At 40.6% G+C, this 16,480-nt stretch overlaps 1 protein-coding gene and 1 non-coding gene across 2 annotated transcripts in view; both read right to left on the bottom strand.

Moving 5' to 3' along the window:
• LOC115798732 (FERM, ARHGEF and pleckstrin domain-containing protein 1-like) overlaps nt 1–15,493 on the bottom strand; it is a 46,000-nt gene extending 30,507 nt beyond the window's left edge. Inside the window, exons 1-2 of the mRNA XM_030755687.1 lie at nt 15,256–15,493; nt 8,043–8,270 (exon numbers count right to left, since the gene is read on the bottom strand). Coding sequence (XP_030611547.1) covers nt 8,043–8,216 — 174 coding nt within the window. The 5' untranslated portion in view covers nt 8,217–8,270; nt 15,256–15,493. The remainder of the gene's footprint in view (nt 1–8,042; nt 8,271–15,255) is intronic.
• Nucleotides 15,494–16,348: 855 nt separating this feature from the next.
• On the bottom strand, nt 16,349–16,422 carry trnai-aau (transfer RNA isoleucine (anticodon AAU)). Its single transcript has one exon. It is a non-coding gene; the product is annotated as a tRNA-Ile (tRNA).
• Nucleotides 16,423–16,480: the final 58 nt, after the last annotated feature.

Here is a 16,480-nt window from a genome sequence, read left to right as displayed (position 1 = left end):
GTCAGTGAATCTAATAATAATTCCTGTGTGTCTAAAGCTCAGGCTTCAGACTGCTGTGAACATTCACTTTCAGACATTTTTTTTCCTTCTATGATTGAGAGAGGATATCCCTACTATGGTGATCTCGCGCACCAACCACCAACCTGCTCTTAAATCCTTCTGTTTGAACAGCAAGTTGGTGGGCAGCCAATCAGAAGAAACTTGGCTTAAAAAGGGATAGGAGCTCGTTTCAGGCAATGGATGGACAGAGGAGCTGCACCGAGGCCCAGCATAAGATGAATAAGGATTATTTTAACTGTGAATCATGCAAAGTGACTCTAGTATAGTCCAAGAATAAAATACTGGAGCTGGAAATCAGTATATTAGCGCTCTTTTAAAATCATTATGATCTATGCATCCGGACCAGTAAGAAAACCTCAAGTTGCCACAGTGTCATTACAATTTTCAGCAACTTTATTGCTCCTTCTGCCCTTTAAGAGCTGTCCTTTGATATCTGTTCCTTTCACGTGGCTCTTTCATGCCCAAGGCAGCAGACAGCACAAAGGCCCATCCATTTGAAATGTCAACAGCTTCACATTGGAGCTAAGGAGTGAGCCTGTGTGTGTGTTCCTGCATAATTTGGCGGGGGACTTGTAGCTCATTTATCACGGGCCTTGGGGGACTGCTAGTCTATCAAATGATGTGGTCTATAAAGCGCTTCCATCACCCTAATCCTCATAACCATCCCCCCTGGAGTCCTGTATCTTCCCCCAGCTCTCTTTTAGATAAAAACAAACACTCACATAAGGTCAGGAGCTGAAGTAGATCATAAAGCCACGATCCAATCATGCAACAAAAAAACTTTATAGACAGCTGATTGCAACAGAACACACACACACACACACACACAAAAAAATCCTCCACTATCCAGTCACTCCTGCTATTGGTATTGAAGAAATCTAAAGTCGGTTTTAATGTGGCTATATTGGAGGGACTTACAGGGATTAAAGATCACAAGAGCAGCATGCTAGACAAGACAATACAGGAAAAATCTAAACAGAAACCACTAATCAAGAGATAAGAGGAATAATGCAAACTCAGTATTAAATCATCTGAGACCAACTAAATGGGATGCAAGAGTGAAAGCTCCAGCAGGGTACATGTGGCTCCATATGTGCAGGTCTTAACCACCTGAGGCATTATAAAGGCATCATCTGAGCCAATGATATTTCTTAGTGAGGGCAGGTCCATGGGGGACAGGCTTAATGGAGCTCTACAGCGTTCCTGCAAATCAGCAGGACTTCATCTTTTTCAACCTAATGCAGAGATCTCAAGTATGAAAGCACTGCAGATGCCTGACAAATCAAGGGAACAGCTGCAGGTGCCATCACGAAGCACCACAAGGGAGTAAGATGCGTGCAAATTGTGGCTAAATGTGAAAAACACCGGGCTGTATATAGTATAAACATGACTGTGATGAGGACCTTCTGTCGTTTTCACAGAAGAAAACATGTATTTTTAGTATTTCATGAGCCTCTTCGTACTCTCACATCTAGTTAAAGTGATATAATGTTTTTTTTCACATTTGACTAGAGGAGGTGCCCTATGAAGCAAGTTCAACATAATCAGGTTTCTCTGTGTTAGCTGGCTAGATAAAACCTAAAAGCCCCGTCCATTTTCTTAACCAGTTGTCCAATTCAGAATGGCAGGTGTGTGAACCTATCCAGGCAGTCATAAGAGGGACCCACCTAAAAAGATGAAAGACGATAGACCTATCTAAGACCCCAATCAGACATAATGGGGTATCATGACAGTGGTTAGCAACCTTCTTTATTAACCCATGCTTTCTTCATAAGTCTCTGTGCATTCACATAAAAGTCACTGCCCCTAAAACAAAACAACGAAGTACCACCTACATTATAAAACCTGGTCATGAAGAGTGACAAAGAAAGTTGGAGGAACAAGCAACACCAGGGCTCCAAATGTGACAAGAGAGACTTATCAGAGACAAGATTTATAAGAGACTTATAAATCCATAAATAAATGTACCTACTTTACCACTCTGAATGTTATTTCTAACATGACAGCTGCACATTAGAGCTTTTAAACTCTTTAACATGAGTCTTAAAAAGTGCATTTGGGTCCTTAACTGTCCCATAATGAAGGATATGTGGAAATCTCTTCACCTATATGGACCGATTTTATCAACTATTTCCTGCGATAAATGCCAATAATCTGTGATTAACTGCATTACCAGCAGTAAAAGGCAAGCATGTTAAGGAAAAATATCAGGACAAAGCATAAAAAAAACAACCTAAGCATTTTCTGCATCACCAAATAAATGCATGTAAATTCACATGGAGGTGTGCTACTGTACTGCACGCTTTCATTCGATGGCATTTCTAATGGCTCCACAGCTTTCCATATAAAATGCATCCCCTTTAACAGTTGCTGTTAATCCTCAACTCTGAAAATAACCTCCCGTGCAGGTTAAGCCTGCTGCACCAGTTACTATGCAAGTTGAAAGTCATCAGTGAAAACTCTGGCTTAAGGGTCACCATAACTCATTTAATCTCACATTACAGTACACACCTCAGCTTCCCCAAACCTGTTTGTTCATTATGAACACAGATCTAAAAATGAAATTTATGAGGCTACTCTCTGTGGTTTTTGGAAACTGATGCTCGAGGAGGAACAAACAGGGCATTTGTTGGGGATTATTTTGAGCTATGGATTAATAACAGTGCTCTGGTGGTTATTTCCATCAGTGAGCTGGTGTAGGTTGCACTGAATTTAAAAAAAAGAAAAAAGAAAATGTGTTTTTTCAGACAACAATAGAGTCCTGTGGTGCACAGGAATAGGACAGGCTGCATTTTCCCCTTAGTAAGATAAATCTGTTGCTTTTATAGCATCTTTTAAGGTGGTAGTATAATTCCTTAAAAACTAATGAATTATTCTTTGTATTTCTTCCCACTACCATTGGATGTTACTGTTTATCATTGTTATTACAGTTTTTGGTTGGTTGGTTATTTGATTCCCTTTAATAAATGATCCTGAGACCTCATGTTAGCCTAAGAGAATGTGGAACAGTTTTACTTCAGAGTCACGCGGCAAACTTTCTCTTTGCCAAGCAACAAAAACAATCAGAGGAGGAGGTCAAAAGTTTAAACATTTGTGGATACGTGAATTCTTCTGTTTTGAAAGCTATACTGTTAGTGTATGCTCTATTCAGCATGTATGCAAACACAAACACACACACACACGCACATCCTGTCTATATTTAATTATTAACCAGCTGGGCGTTTGCTCCACCAGTACCTCTATCCCTGCCTCCTTTACACATTAATAATGAAGACTGAGTGTGTGTGTGTGTGTGGTCACTAATGCAGTGTGTGCCTATGTCATGTCCCGATGTTTTATTAATGCAACGTACACTCAAACAATATACATTTCTCAAAATCAGCTCAGGAAAAAAAAAAAAAAAAAAAAAAAAAACATTACTATAATAAATAATAAAATGTTAACGATCCATAAACAATGTGCTGCATGCAGAAGATGAATTGCCCGGTTTTCCCTGCAATTCCATGAGACGATTTTAATGACATTTAGCTTCTGAGCCTCTAAAAGCAGCAGAGTCCAGTTAAAAACTCTGCAGGGTCTCATTTGGATCTAATGGATTCCACGTTACCTCTCACGGGAAATGTGAGTGACTGAGTCTGTTCACGGTGCTGAAGTGGTTCCAGACTGAAAGCCTGGGGATACAGCTGACTTTATAAACACCAGAAATATCATAAAAATCAAAAGACGTTTGAGGAGAGAAAGCCAGAGAGGTCCCTATCAACCACCTGCATCTTTGAAATGAGTGTTTATAAAACACAAATGTGGCAACAGAACCTTTTCTGAGGGTTTTTTTTTTTTTTTTTTTGGTGACCCCTGCAGCACATAGACAAAGTTTCCCCCATGACAGAAGTCCTGAATTTATTCTCCATGACAAACCAATTCAATGAAGACCCTGTTTGTCCTGGTCAGAAGAGAAATATTCTGCAGTCAGCGTCACAAAAATAGTTTAGATACAGCCTGTGGGATTAAATCAGTCTTAATTTTGATCTTACATCACCACAATACTAGTGAGACTGATTAATTTAAAGCTACATAGGCCAACTCATCTCTAAGACTGATGTTACGGTAAAAATGAACAAGAGCAGCAAAAACAAACAAACAAACCACAGTTCAGAATTTGCGGTTTGCCACCGTTGCTTTGGTGAAAGCACTCAGACAGCGAAGCAAACCAGTGGAAATACACAGCAGTGAGGTCATTGTCGGCCATTTTTTGTTTGCCCTGGCCACATTAACGAGATCAAAACTCTAATACAGATTTGCATTGTGTTGAGATTTTATACAAACAGAAGGTTTTCTACACTGTTTCCACTGTCTGCTGTTGCTGTAAAGTAAAACATCCTTGAATTTGTATAGATTGCAAGATAAGCCAATGATTCAGCTGCTTTGCTCACCATTTATCTGAAGTCTGATTATTTGGTTTATCTAAGTGGAAGTGAAACTGGCCAGAGAACAAAAGGTGGACACAGACACAAGCTTCAAGGGATGGTACCAGCACGATCCCTATGTTAAGTGGACTGGGTATCACCCACATGCGACAGCTAACATTCCTAAAATAATTATAAATCATGGCTCTCGTAAATGGACATTTCATGATCATCTTGAGACTGCATATAGAGCCCGACCACAACCAGCTCAGCAATGATGCTACTCTGCTACATGTGCTGCAGATAGTGCTTTGTATATTGTAAACAATGCTGCTGTAGCCACTGATTAAACTGCGGAAAACAGCAGCATAAATCCTTTAAACACCTTTTTGCAGAAACTTGCGTAAAAGAACACTTCACAGGATCTATGTGAAGTTAAAGTCAGGCTTAGTTGAGTGAAAAAAAATTCCACTTCTGTGTGCAGGTAAGACTGAAATGTTGTGTTTTTTTGTTTAAACGAACTAAATTAATGTGTACCCCAAACCAACTATGCATAGGTTTAAAAAAAAAAAAAAAAAAAAAAAAAAAAAAATCTATTCATTTCCTTATAATTTGTCTCAAAAGTGGTTTAAAATAAAGAAGAATGAAGCCTGAAATTCAAGAAATCAACCCCAGGAAGCTTTAATCAACATTACAACAATACTATAGTATGTCAACATTATTCTTCATGTGTTTAAAAAAGAAAACATTAAAATTTATTGCCCCTCTCCTGCAGCTGCCTGGCTGGACTTTGTAGATAACAAGGTGGTTAATGAGCTACTTCTACTTTACCTCTACACAGTGAGAAAATGCCCAATCATGTGCCAGCACTAGTGTAAGCTGCAGGCTTATCTCCTGATTCACACATTAGACTACACCTACTGCACAAATACACTGGAGGCTATTGTAACAGGAAAAGACAGATTAGGTGAGTCAGGCTTGATACACAATGTCTCCATTATTAGACTGAATTTGTAAGAAGCACCCAAAACAACTGTCATTAATTTGGTTGGTGCACTTCCATGCTCTCCTGCTCCTTCATTAGCAGTTATCCTGTTTACAGTGGCTTGTAAACAGCAAACGAAAATTTACTTAATATTTCAGTCTTGTGCTGCTGTTTTTCAGCTAATACATCTGCTCTCTGTGGCCTCATGAGTGATGCAGAAACATGCTCCAAGAGATGGACAGACTCACACATGTGTGTGAGAGGCTTGTGAAAGGGGTTGAGGACAGGAAATAGATAGGGAGAAGAGCACACTGACATGAAGAGGGCTGCTGCTTTGTGGAGAGCATCAGCTGGAGGAGATGTTAATTTGGATTTGAAAAATAGACACAGATGACATCCCTGACACGGGACACCAGATCCCAGGGCCTCTGTCAACTGTCCACTCATCCACATCCTGAGGCACTTTCACTCCGACAACCACATGCATTCTTGGCATTTTCACAAGGACCAAATACAGCCGGACCGGCAGCTCTGAATGTTGAGAAGCAGCTGGAGAGTGATTTTTTTCGAGTTTCTCTCCTGATTATCATCACAAAGACACCCTAAAAATGAAGCTCAAATACAGCAGCTGTTTTTTCTAAAGACATGCAAATCGCCAAGGAGGGCTTGAAACCATACTCGTGTCAGCCTGCGGCAGACATTAATTCAGAAATTTGAGGATACTCCCAATCTGAGATGACATACCACAGCTCACCACAGCAGCAGCAGCAGCAGTGTCATAAAACTGCTGGCTGCACCGCCTCTCACAGGACGTTTTTTCTGAAAAACAGCATTAGGAAGTCAGGGAGACGCACAAGGACATACTGGAGCTAACAAGGAGATTCAAAACACATGCAAATACTTATGAAGTCTGATAATACCGACTACAATAATATACAGTTATCTATGTTTGGATGGAGTAAATGAGAGAAGAGGCAGGCTTAAGGTTAAATAATAAGCAAAGAAGAAAATGGAAAGACAGCAACACAGGGGACAAATGAGAACTACACAACACACACACCACACACACACACACACACAACACACACACACACACACACCTAGAGCACCCACTTTTAGAATAAGAGGTGGGGGCTTGGTGTCAGAATTCAATCAGAGCTGAGAAACAGTGGAAAAAAAATAGAAACAGAATAAAGCCTGCCTCTGTCTGCAAGGCCAGATCAGTGGTCTGTAGGTGTGGCATGCTCAGACAGGAAGCTGGCTCCTGTCCCACTTCCTGTGTATCACCAGGAAGTGGAGATTTAAGATAAGACTCAAGGTGGATGGAACAAAATGAGCTGTCCTTATGGAGAGAAAAAAAAAAATATGTTTCCCCCCCTCCTTTTCAGATTTCATCAGTTATTAAGTGACAGAGCAGCAGGAGGGTGATAAATAAATGACAGACGCGTGCTTAGATAAAAAGAAAATGGAGAGAGGCACAAAGAAACAAATATCTTGTCTGAGCCTTGAAGGCAACAATGTCACTCTGCAAGCGCTTCTTTTACATGATGCCAAAACTTCAGTGCCAAACAGGTTTTAGAAGAGTTGCATCACACTATGTTTAACACAAACAACACAAACTTTATTTACCACAACAGATTAACATCACCACTGCTTTCCTATTTGGCATTACATCAATAGCCAACATCTAATAAACTGTACCTCTTAGTTATCATCAGTTCCAAATATGAATTTTAAAGCATATTTGGGGTTATTATTTTCCTACATGATACTTATTATATTGTTTTAGGTTTTACTGTTTAACATGATATTCCTTTCTGAAATGCATTTTGAAATAGACTCCAAATCTGAATTACTGAATAGGAGGTTCTGTGAGGTTTCTGTCCTAAATGAGAGCAGCAATGATTTTATAACAGACTCTTAGGTAATAAATAAACTAGAGGGCACTCGACACTCCTCCACCAAGGTTAGTTCAACACAGTTTTAAAGAAGGTTATTGTGAACTGCAGTTGAATATGATGGTTTTATATTTTGCCCATGCTCTACCTCTCCACCAAATTTTGTATAGTCTTTCTAAAAATAGAATAAAAGTGTTCTCTTTTTATCTATTCTATTTAGCACTTGCTCGAGTGCTAAATCTGTTTGGGTTTAGTCCAGTAAAACTGTGGGTCAGAAGGTGTCAGTGGGCCATCCACCAATAGGACCAATAAAACTGATTGTCGCCTCCTCCAGCTGCATGTTGAAGTGCCCCTCGGCAAGATATTGAACCCCAATTGCCCCTGATGCATCCATGCATGCGTTGAATGTTGTGTGCAGTAAAAAGTGTGTTGAGTGCTCAGATATTACAGTGCTAATTAAGTCCCAGTCTATTTACCAAGTGAAAAGAAAGCATGTAAATAGCACCATAACCACCAAATATGAAAAATATAATGGAAAACAATTAAACTCACACACTGCTCATTTGAAATAACAACACACGAGAAGGTGCTACTACCAAGTTGATCGATTGTTTTGCTCACATCATGACCACTGCTGTGGAGATTTTCACTGGCACCAAGATGGACTAAGTAAAAATCCAACGACACGTCACTCACCGATATCTGGAAGACTTCCTGTGTGTCATCAAGCATCTGCACCCTTATGGAGACTTGGCGGCCTGGAGGCTGGGTGGGAGGGCGCAGACCTGGCTCCAGAGTAGACACACCAAAGCTTTCAGGGGCGCCCAGCCTCTGCCCAGCTGTGGACGACCTGTCGGCCGGCTCAACCATAGTGACAGACCTTACAGTAAAGGGCTGTCAAGCTGCAGCGTCCTCTATTCACGTCTAGTGGAGAAAAAAAAAAGAGAATTTTCTAAAAATGTGGCGTTGTAGTTTGCATCTGCCCTCATAAACAACACAGCTGCATCACATCCTGTGCATTTGTAAATTTGTATACACAATTTCCTTTCCTTTCTTAGCAACTGCAATTCCCTTTTATGGGTATTTTGCTGGACTAAAACTTGCATTAGCATTTTAATAAACCCAGGCGAACTGCATGAATGTGAAACTGAGATGTCTCTGAGTAAGAGAAGGTGAAGGACTGCAGGAAATGCAGAAATAAACGTGGCTTTTGCCTTATTTAAAAAGGGAGTAAGAGGTTCTGCCGTGGCACTTTGCTTGAAGGGAAACACCAAAGTTTAATTAGTTCAAGAAATGTGTGAAACTTCTTCCCATATTTATTCAATCTTTGGTTTAAATTGGCCTTGCACAATGTACAAACCGCAAGACATTTAGTCAGTGAGTTTTTCAGCTGAGATTCTTTAATTGGCTGAATGATGAAATGAGCACATAAACCACAGACTAGCAGCACCACAAAGACACAGACTTAGAGTTTGGCCAGACGTACAAATGAATTACACAGAAATGTCTCACACCTAGCTAGACACTCGCTTATTCTTATTCAGCTGCAGTGCACACAGGTGGGATTTCCTACAAGCCATTCTTAGAGCTCATTTTAAGGCCAGTTCAGACTTGAATAAAGCATCACAAGTAGGGCAGATGAGATACGGTCTGAGTACACACAAAGACACTCAATCTGCCCCCCCCCCCCCTCTCTTTCTTTCAATTACACAACACCCCCACCTCCATCCCACACTTGATAAACCTCAACCTCAGACAGTAAATAACCCCTCAGGACCGATGGTGATATCACAGCTGAGGAATGTTTTAGAAGACAATCGGGGGGGGGGGGGGGGGGGGGGGGGTCAAGGGACGACGGTTACACACTTCTATGCTGCCCCAACACACACAGAGGATCATTATCCAGAGTTTCAAGCATTCCTCAGTAGCCTTGGAGGTTTTGTGCATCTGGAGAAAAATTAAGTGTTTAAAAAAAAAAAAAATTAGTTACATCATGTGCAGACACATTTCTTGTCAACAAATCATCAGTTCAACGTCCACCTCTTCCTGCTAGCAAATATCAATTAGAAAACACAGCTTCTTGTATGAGGCCAACAAAATTGATCTTTCTTATCACACAGCAGATTTACTGTAACTATGAACTATGAGTCAACCATTAAGCTACAGTGAAAAAAAATAGTCTGTTTCCTCTTCACCAACAACTCTGCTTCCTGATAAACAGATTGTTGTAAATATTTGGGGACAAATGGGTGGTGCAGTGAGCGGGGAGACTCCACGATGGCAAGCATCCACCCTGAATATGTGTGCTTCGCTCTCCATATCCAATGCCGTGTCCATAATTCAGGAGCAAATACAGTGTGTCATAGGGTTGATGGGAGCTGTCCTATTCCAAAGACTCCTATAAATGTGCCTGAAAAATACAGCTTTCCTTTGCCCAAATCTTGAGAATCAAACTGATGTATAATTTGTGGTCTTACGAGGACAGGACACAGTGGTGAAGCCACAGTGATGAGTATCTAGTTTGGGGATAAAGTGCAGGTTGAGCCTACAGAGTGAATTTTGGGAGCCAGATGTTAAAGTATTTCGGCAAGAGGGTATCACACAGACAAAATCCTTGATGCTTACTCACAAAGACCAGAGCACAGCACTATTATTAGATAACCACATTAAAAATGCTACAAAAGGCACCAACATCACAAACATGGTTGAGAAGTCCAGGTAAGTGACTCCAATTAGTCTACCTGACACCTACGGTCTACAGCTGTCTTTACTGGGATCAGTGTTCCTGTCAGTTAACACAGACAGGCCCCTAACTTTATTAATAAAGTTTTAACAGGTGAGCTATAATCAACTTGAACCCCCCATACAGTTGTTACAAAGGGGTAGGTTAGTTGTAGAGGGCAAAACCATATTCTGTGCTATAAGATGCTGCAAAGTTAGGCATTTTGACACAGAAGTCTATGACTGACTCACTTTTGGCAACAGTTTCAAGTGGCCACTAGAGGAACTGCAGTTAGTAGCACTTCCTTTTTTGGCTGTTACATATAAATATCTTCACATTTTGAACTGTTGGTCAAAAGAAAGCAACTTCAGGACATTGTTTTAGTTTATTAGTGTATTGTGGTAATCAAAAAAGCCAGATAGGTTTCTGAAGTAAGGTGTGAACTATGCAGAACAGAAGTGAAAGCCTGAAAACTCTAGGGAACATGATCTGTAGCTGACCTCTGACCTCAGAGAAGTTTGAATCTGTCCTATTTCTTCCTATGATCATTCGCAGCTCATCAAACTTTTATTTCAAAATTGACCAAAGAACAGGGAACCCTGTTTTCTCCCCAGAAATAACCAGAGTAATAACACTACACTACATTAGAAAAAAGAAAAAAACCCAACAATATCCTTAGTAATCCCTCCACATGCACACACAGGTTATTACCTCTTTTCACCTCAGTGACAAAACCTGAAACTGGAGACCTACCAAGGAAGTGACCTGACAATAAAAGGGACCTGACATTCAAGTTACTCATTACACCTGTGGGAACATTCATTTGTTTTTCTGAGCTACTTCTGCACTGAAATAAAAGCTCAACCCAGTTGTTTACTGGTAGCAGGGAAACTGCTCCAAAAAAACACCCCCAAAACAGAGAGCGACCAAAGCTATACTAAAACCACCATGCTACTGTCCTGCTTGGCAAAAAAGTGTTTAATTTCTAAAAACTACTCAAATATTTTGCTCATAAAACCCAACACAGGCTGATCCAGGACAGCATACTTAAATATCCCTTAGTCACCCTTCAAAGCCAATCAAAGACAAGTTTTATAGCTCTAATAATTCACCAACGATGACGGGCCAATTGCCCCGACGAACATCAGCAGCTCATATTCTGCAGGAAGTGCTGATTTTTTTGCCTGCATATCTTCAGTATTTCAAGAAAAACTTAAATAATGAATCTACTGGGTGCTAAAAAAAAAAAAAAAAAGATAATCACTTCCACTACACTGGTTTCATTGACTTCACCATCATAAACAAAAGCATAAATGTTAACCTTGATAATAACACACCACGTGTTGATCAAACTCACCACTAATTAAATCTAGAAAAAGGGAATTTGGAAGCTGGAGTTTCATCATCTCCTCAGTAGAGCCTGGAAGAATTATACATGGAGTTTGTTGTGCAAGAGAGGAATACAAAACAAGCTGCTCATGCAGGCACAAAGGAAGCTACTGTGGGAGCTTCCAGCAGTGGGGCTTTAACTCAGAGGGACCGAGGCCTCTCAACCACGCTTTGAACTGGCTGAAAGTTTCCCAAGAGTTTGTCAGAGGGAAGCCAGGGCCTGGGAATCGGATGTGAGTGCAAGTGCATCAGAGAAAGCTTTATGTCACACGGGCATAAACGTTACCAATTTGGTTGTGATCGTTTTGATATGAAGGATTAGCAACCCTGACCCTAATCTGTTAAAAATAAGATTATGCTTTGTAATTTCTGAAGTGAAAAAAATCCAACATTACATAATCTGTGGAAGCTTGCACAATGGGCAACATTAGTCGGCTGCAAAACAGGTCTGGCAATCAACACTTTGGTAAAAAAAAATTTCCAAGGCCAAATGAGATGCAAGAACCTGGGAGACTGTGCACAGACTGATGAGTGTGCTGGTTAAAAAACTCCTAAATTATTGAGCATGACAAGAGAAGCAGCAGAAACTGTGCTGTGAAAGAGGATCAGTGGTCACAAGATGAAACTAACTAAAAAGGGATGTGATGGGCATACTGTGTGACATAATGGGTTTCACAGCTGAACTGCTAAGCTAACGAAGGGAAGTTTGTAGCCATATTTCAATCAGTTTCTGTTAGCAAACAGCACTGTTTTAGGGCCACTATAGGATAGAAAACAGCAAGGTAGAGCTGGGGTAAGGAGTTAATAGTCTGAGAAAAACATTACTTCACATAATTTGCAAGAAAAACAGACCTCAGAAAGTCTTTGAATAAAGACAAACACTTTCAGAAAAAAAAAAAAATTCAGAAAAAAATTTTTTTATTTTTTTTTTTCAAGGAACCACGTTGCTTCACCTCAAAAGTTTGGATCAACATAGTCACAGCACAATTATTATATTATGTCATGAATAAAATATTAGAATATGTTAAAAAAAAAAAAAAAAAAGGGTCTGCTACACATTCCTGGAGATTTCTGTGGTCAGTGATGAATGTCTCGGTTTGGCAAACAATCCAAAACCTGAAAATATTCACTTCAGTACTGCCCACACAAATGTGAAAGATAAAGAAAAAAAAATGAATTCACTAATTCGCAACCTCAGGCCTCAGCAATTCTTGCATTTTCTTAAAATTTAGCTTTAATGCAATTTTACACAAAGAAATGGATCAATTACATGTAAATAAGCCAGAACGAGTGCTTGAAAGAACGCAGCCTTGTTTCACACCTTGCTTGTGTAATGACCCACATGATTAACAGCGGGTCAACGACCCTATGGCCCACCTCCAAGAGGGCAACCCAACTATATTTAATAATTAATGTAGTAATTAAAATTAATGATTCTCCTGCCACTGTACCAGGGTTTTTCTTGGATCAGAAGAGGTGACTTCCATGTTGGAACCTCTGAGCACTGAAAAAGAAGCCAAAGTTTAAGTACCAAAAACTGCAGATCTTCTAATGACCATCTGAAGCTGTCTGCAAAAGCGAGTTAATCCCCATAGACTCCAGTATTAACATACCCAAATTTACAGAATTAAAAAGCAAATTAACAGCCTGGTACAAATGTAATTGTTTACACGCTCACCTAATAAGCAAAAGATCCTCGGTTCAATCCTGGGAGGAGACACAAACCCCTTAGGGGGTTGCATCAAGAAGGACATCTGGCATAAAAATCTGCCAAATAAAATATGCAGAGCAACCTGCTGTGGTGACCCTCTGTGAATAAAGTAGCAGCCTAAAGTATCTTTTAATAACAGTCTAGTACCAAAAACAGTATTGGCCTGTGTGGATAGCTTCCCCATTCATATACAATGATTAAGGAGGGTGATTATTTTAAAAAACTCATCCATCTTGATGGGGTGACAACTGTCAAAGTAACTGAATTGTAGTCACTGATCTGGACTTCTCCATCACGTTTGTTGCTGGTCTGGAGCTTTTTTTTTTTTTTTTTTTTAATTAAGTTATCTGACAAATGACATGGCTTGCTGTGTGGGACACTCAGCTGAAGAAGACTGCACATCAGTTTTGGTGAGATCGGTTGCTTAGCACTGATTAGCAGGTGTATGATAAACCTCTAAAACTTATGGATGCAGCTTGATAACCAAGCTAGTAACTTAACTTAGCTCCTAAAAGGGCCAAATAACTAACATTCCCAACAATGCTGAGGCTTTAAAAAACAAACAAACAAACAAACAAAAAAAACAATGCTGGTGACTGAAACTGAAACCTAAAATATGTTAGGTGTACACCAAACATTGCTCTGTGCAGGAATAATCCTGTGTGTTGTGGAGAGGAACTCCTGAGCAGGGCCATATGGTTGGAAGATCTGAACAAGGCTAAGTGAGCTGACCTTGCTTCTAGATTATGTCCCATACATTTACCCCTCCAACACTCAAACAATAAAACCAATGCGACAAGCTTTGTGCCAGTCAAATACAATCAAATAACATTTACGCAGCTAAGGAACACAAAGGGAATCCATTACCCAACTGTGTTAGTTGTGTACATTTTGACTGAGTGTGTTCTACATGAGTCAAGTGAAAAATGACACCCAGACCCATCAGCTACAAGGCGACAAGCATCGGCGAGGGTGAGATCAAGGCTACGACACAGCGAGCCTGCTACACCTGTGCTCCTTGACAGATCAGTGGCTGCGCTTGATTCCACCAAGGTGACACCATCCAGCCGCTGAGCCATTAAGCTGCTCTACTGCCCTCAGGAGAGCTTGCGAGGGTGTGTGTGCAGGAAATAGAGTGCAACATCAATACCACATGGTAATCAATACCACGTGGCATCGATTGTAAAATTAAATAGGCAGCATTTCCACCAGAGCACCCAACTATTGTCAAAAAAGAAGTGCCTATGAGCAAGACGTGTGCTGACCCCACGACCTCACACTGAAAGGGAAGGGGTTGGGGATGCAAGAAGAGCATGTGTGCCTCAGAAATCAATAAAGGGAAGGGATGTGTTTGTCAGATTGTGACAGTTAAACGGTGAACCCTATGGAGGGGGTGGGAGGTTTGTCTCTGACAATACCAAAGATCTAGGAGCAGCTTTGTCAGGTGAAATAAAGTGTGCACAAACACACACACTCGGAAGAGGCATATTTAGAGACGTACTGGTACAGTACAGAGTACAGTTGGCAGAGAGCGAGCCCTACAATGTAGGTTAGCAGAGTAATCCTTTAGGCCAGGGCAAAGATGTCAGTAGGCCAATGCAACCTGCTCAGTCAAGAGACTGAGCTGGTGTGTGCATGCGTGTGTGTAAATCCAGACTGTTGGTTGTGGTTTGGTGGAAACGCATTATTAATACAAGACTCTGGAATAACTAATGAGCTGAATAAAATCGATTAAACAGTTAAAACTATAATATGTTAAGTTTTCTAAAGGTATGTAGCAGTTATTGGAGAAGACTATCCTTGTCTGTCTTTAAGCTGACAGTAACAGAAGCTCTGCTGGACCTCCTGAAGCTCAGCCGATTAGGAAAATGAACAGACTGGTGGCTGCAATCGAAGCGAGCTTAGACTTAAGATACCGGACTCATCACGCTTAACACACTGTTGCATTAAAAAACCGTGACTCCTTTTCTTAGAAACTGGTCTACACGTTGCAATAAAACTGTCTGAATCTGCACCCACTGTGCTCGGAATACCAGAAAGGGTGCGCTTAACCTCGCTTAACAATCCGGATGGCACGGTTTCCTTACCCCCGCTTCCTCCAGGATCCACAGATTGCGCGTCCGTAAGAGCTTTTTATGTCCAATGCGGACGGTAAAATCCACACACGCACACACAGTGCAGTCCTGCAGCTATAAGTTTTGAACGTGGGGGTCCTCTCGCTCGCAGCTGAGCCGCTCCCTCTCAGGTGGGACGTGGTCTGTGCGCGGCAGCCATTGAAACAAATGTGGGAAGCCGCGCATTGAGCTCTCTACTGGAACAATAAAGAGCAGCACTCACCGCCTCAAGCGATCTGTGCGCCCCGGCGCTGGTGGTGGCGGTGTCAGGCGGAGAGAAAGTGCGACGTGGGCAGCTCAGCAGCGCCACCGCACGGCGTGAGAAGGGGTCGGGTTTTGGTTTATTGCGCCTAATGAGCTATTTATCTTAAAATAAATTAAAATTATTCAATTATAATACCCAACAAACAGACTATATCAGAAATATTTACAACAATAGCCTTTTTATGGGGACTAGCGTATTAATTGTAATTGGAAGGTTTATTTAAATATATAGTAAAGCAAATGTTGCTGAGATTGAAACGTTTGAATGCAGTAATCTTAATAATATATAATATATGTAGGCCTAGTTATATATAATATATGTAGGCCTAGTATATGAACACTTGTGAGGACATTTTCCTTTCCTTCTGAATTCGGTGTCCTTTCATGCTGGAAAACTTATGGATATTTTGCTGCCAACATGTATGGAAATTATATTTTTTAAAATTTATTTATCTATATTTGTTGGATAATTCTTAGCTGTATTTAAGTATTTTGTGAATGCAGTATTGCTGCCGTGACTAGACTCGGTTATGTGAGCATAGGCTATAATGTGCACACAAAATATGTATGTTTGTAGTTCACGTTTTTGTGCATGTTTCCTCTTAGGATCTTTTCATAGGCAATTATGTTTACGAAAGTACTTGTCAAATTTTTCTGGGATAAATACATATGAACACGGGTGATAATTTGCACTATTCTTCTCAGATAAGGTGTATTGCTTTGCCAATAACTATTTTGTTATAGGTTACATGAAAAACAGCTATTCCTTGGGACTTTTTTTTTTTTTAGCAAAATTTGTTATTGGCCCGTACGGGGATCGAACCCGCGACCTTGGCGTTATTAGCACCACGCTCTAACCAACTGAGCTAACCGGCCTTGCTCAGAGGGTGTTGGACCCCCACTTTTTTTGATTCCTACAGAGGGCTTCTTTCCA

Source organism: Archocentrus centrarchus, chromosome 2 (assembly GCF_007364275.1).
Source record: "Archocentrus centrarchus isolate MPI-CPG fArcCen1 chromosome 2, fArcCen1, whole genome shotgun sequence".
NCBI lineage: Eukaryota > Metazoa > Chordata > Actinopteri > Cichliformes > Cichlidae > Archocentrus > Archocentrus centrarchus.
This window is presented reverse-complemented; position numbering and strand designations above follow the sequence as displayed.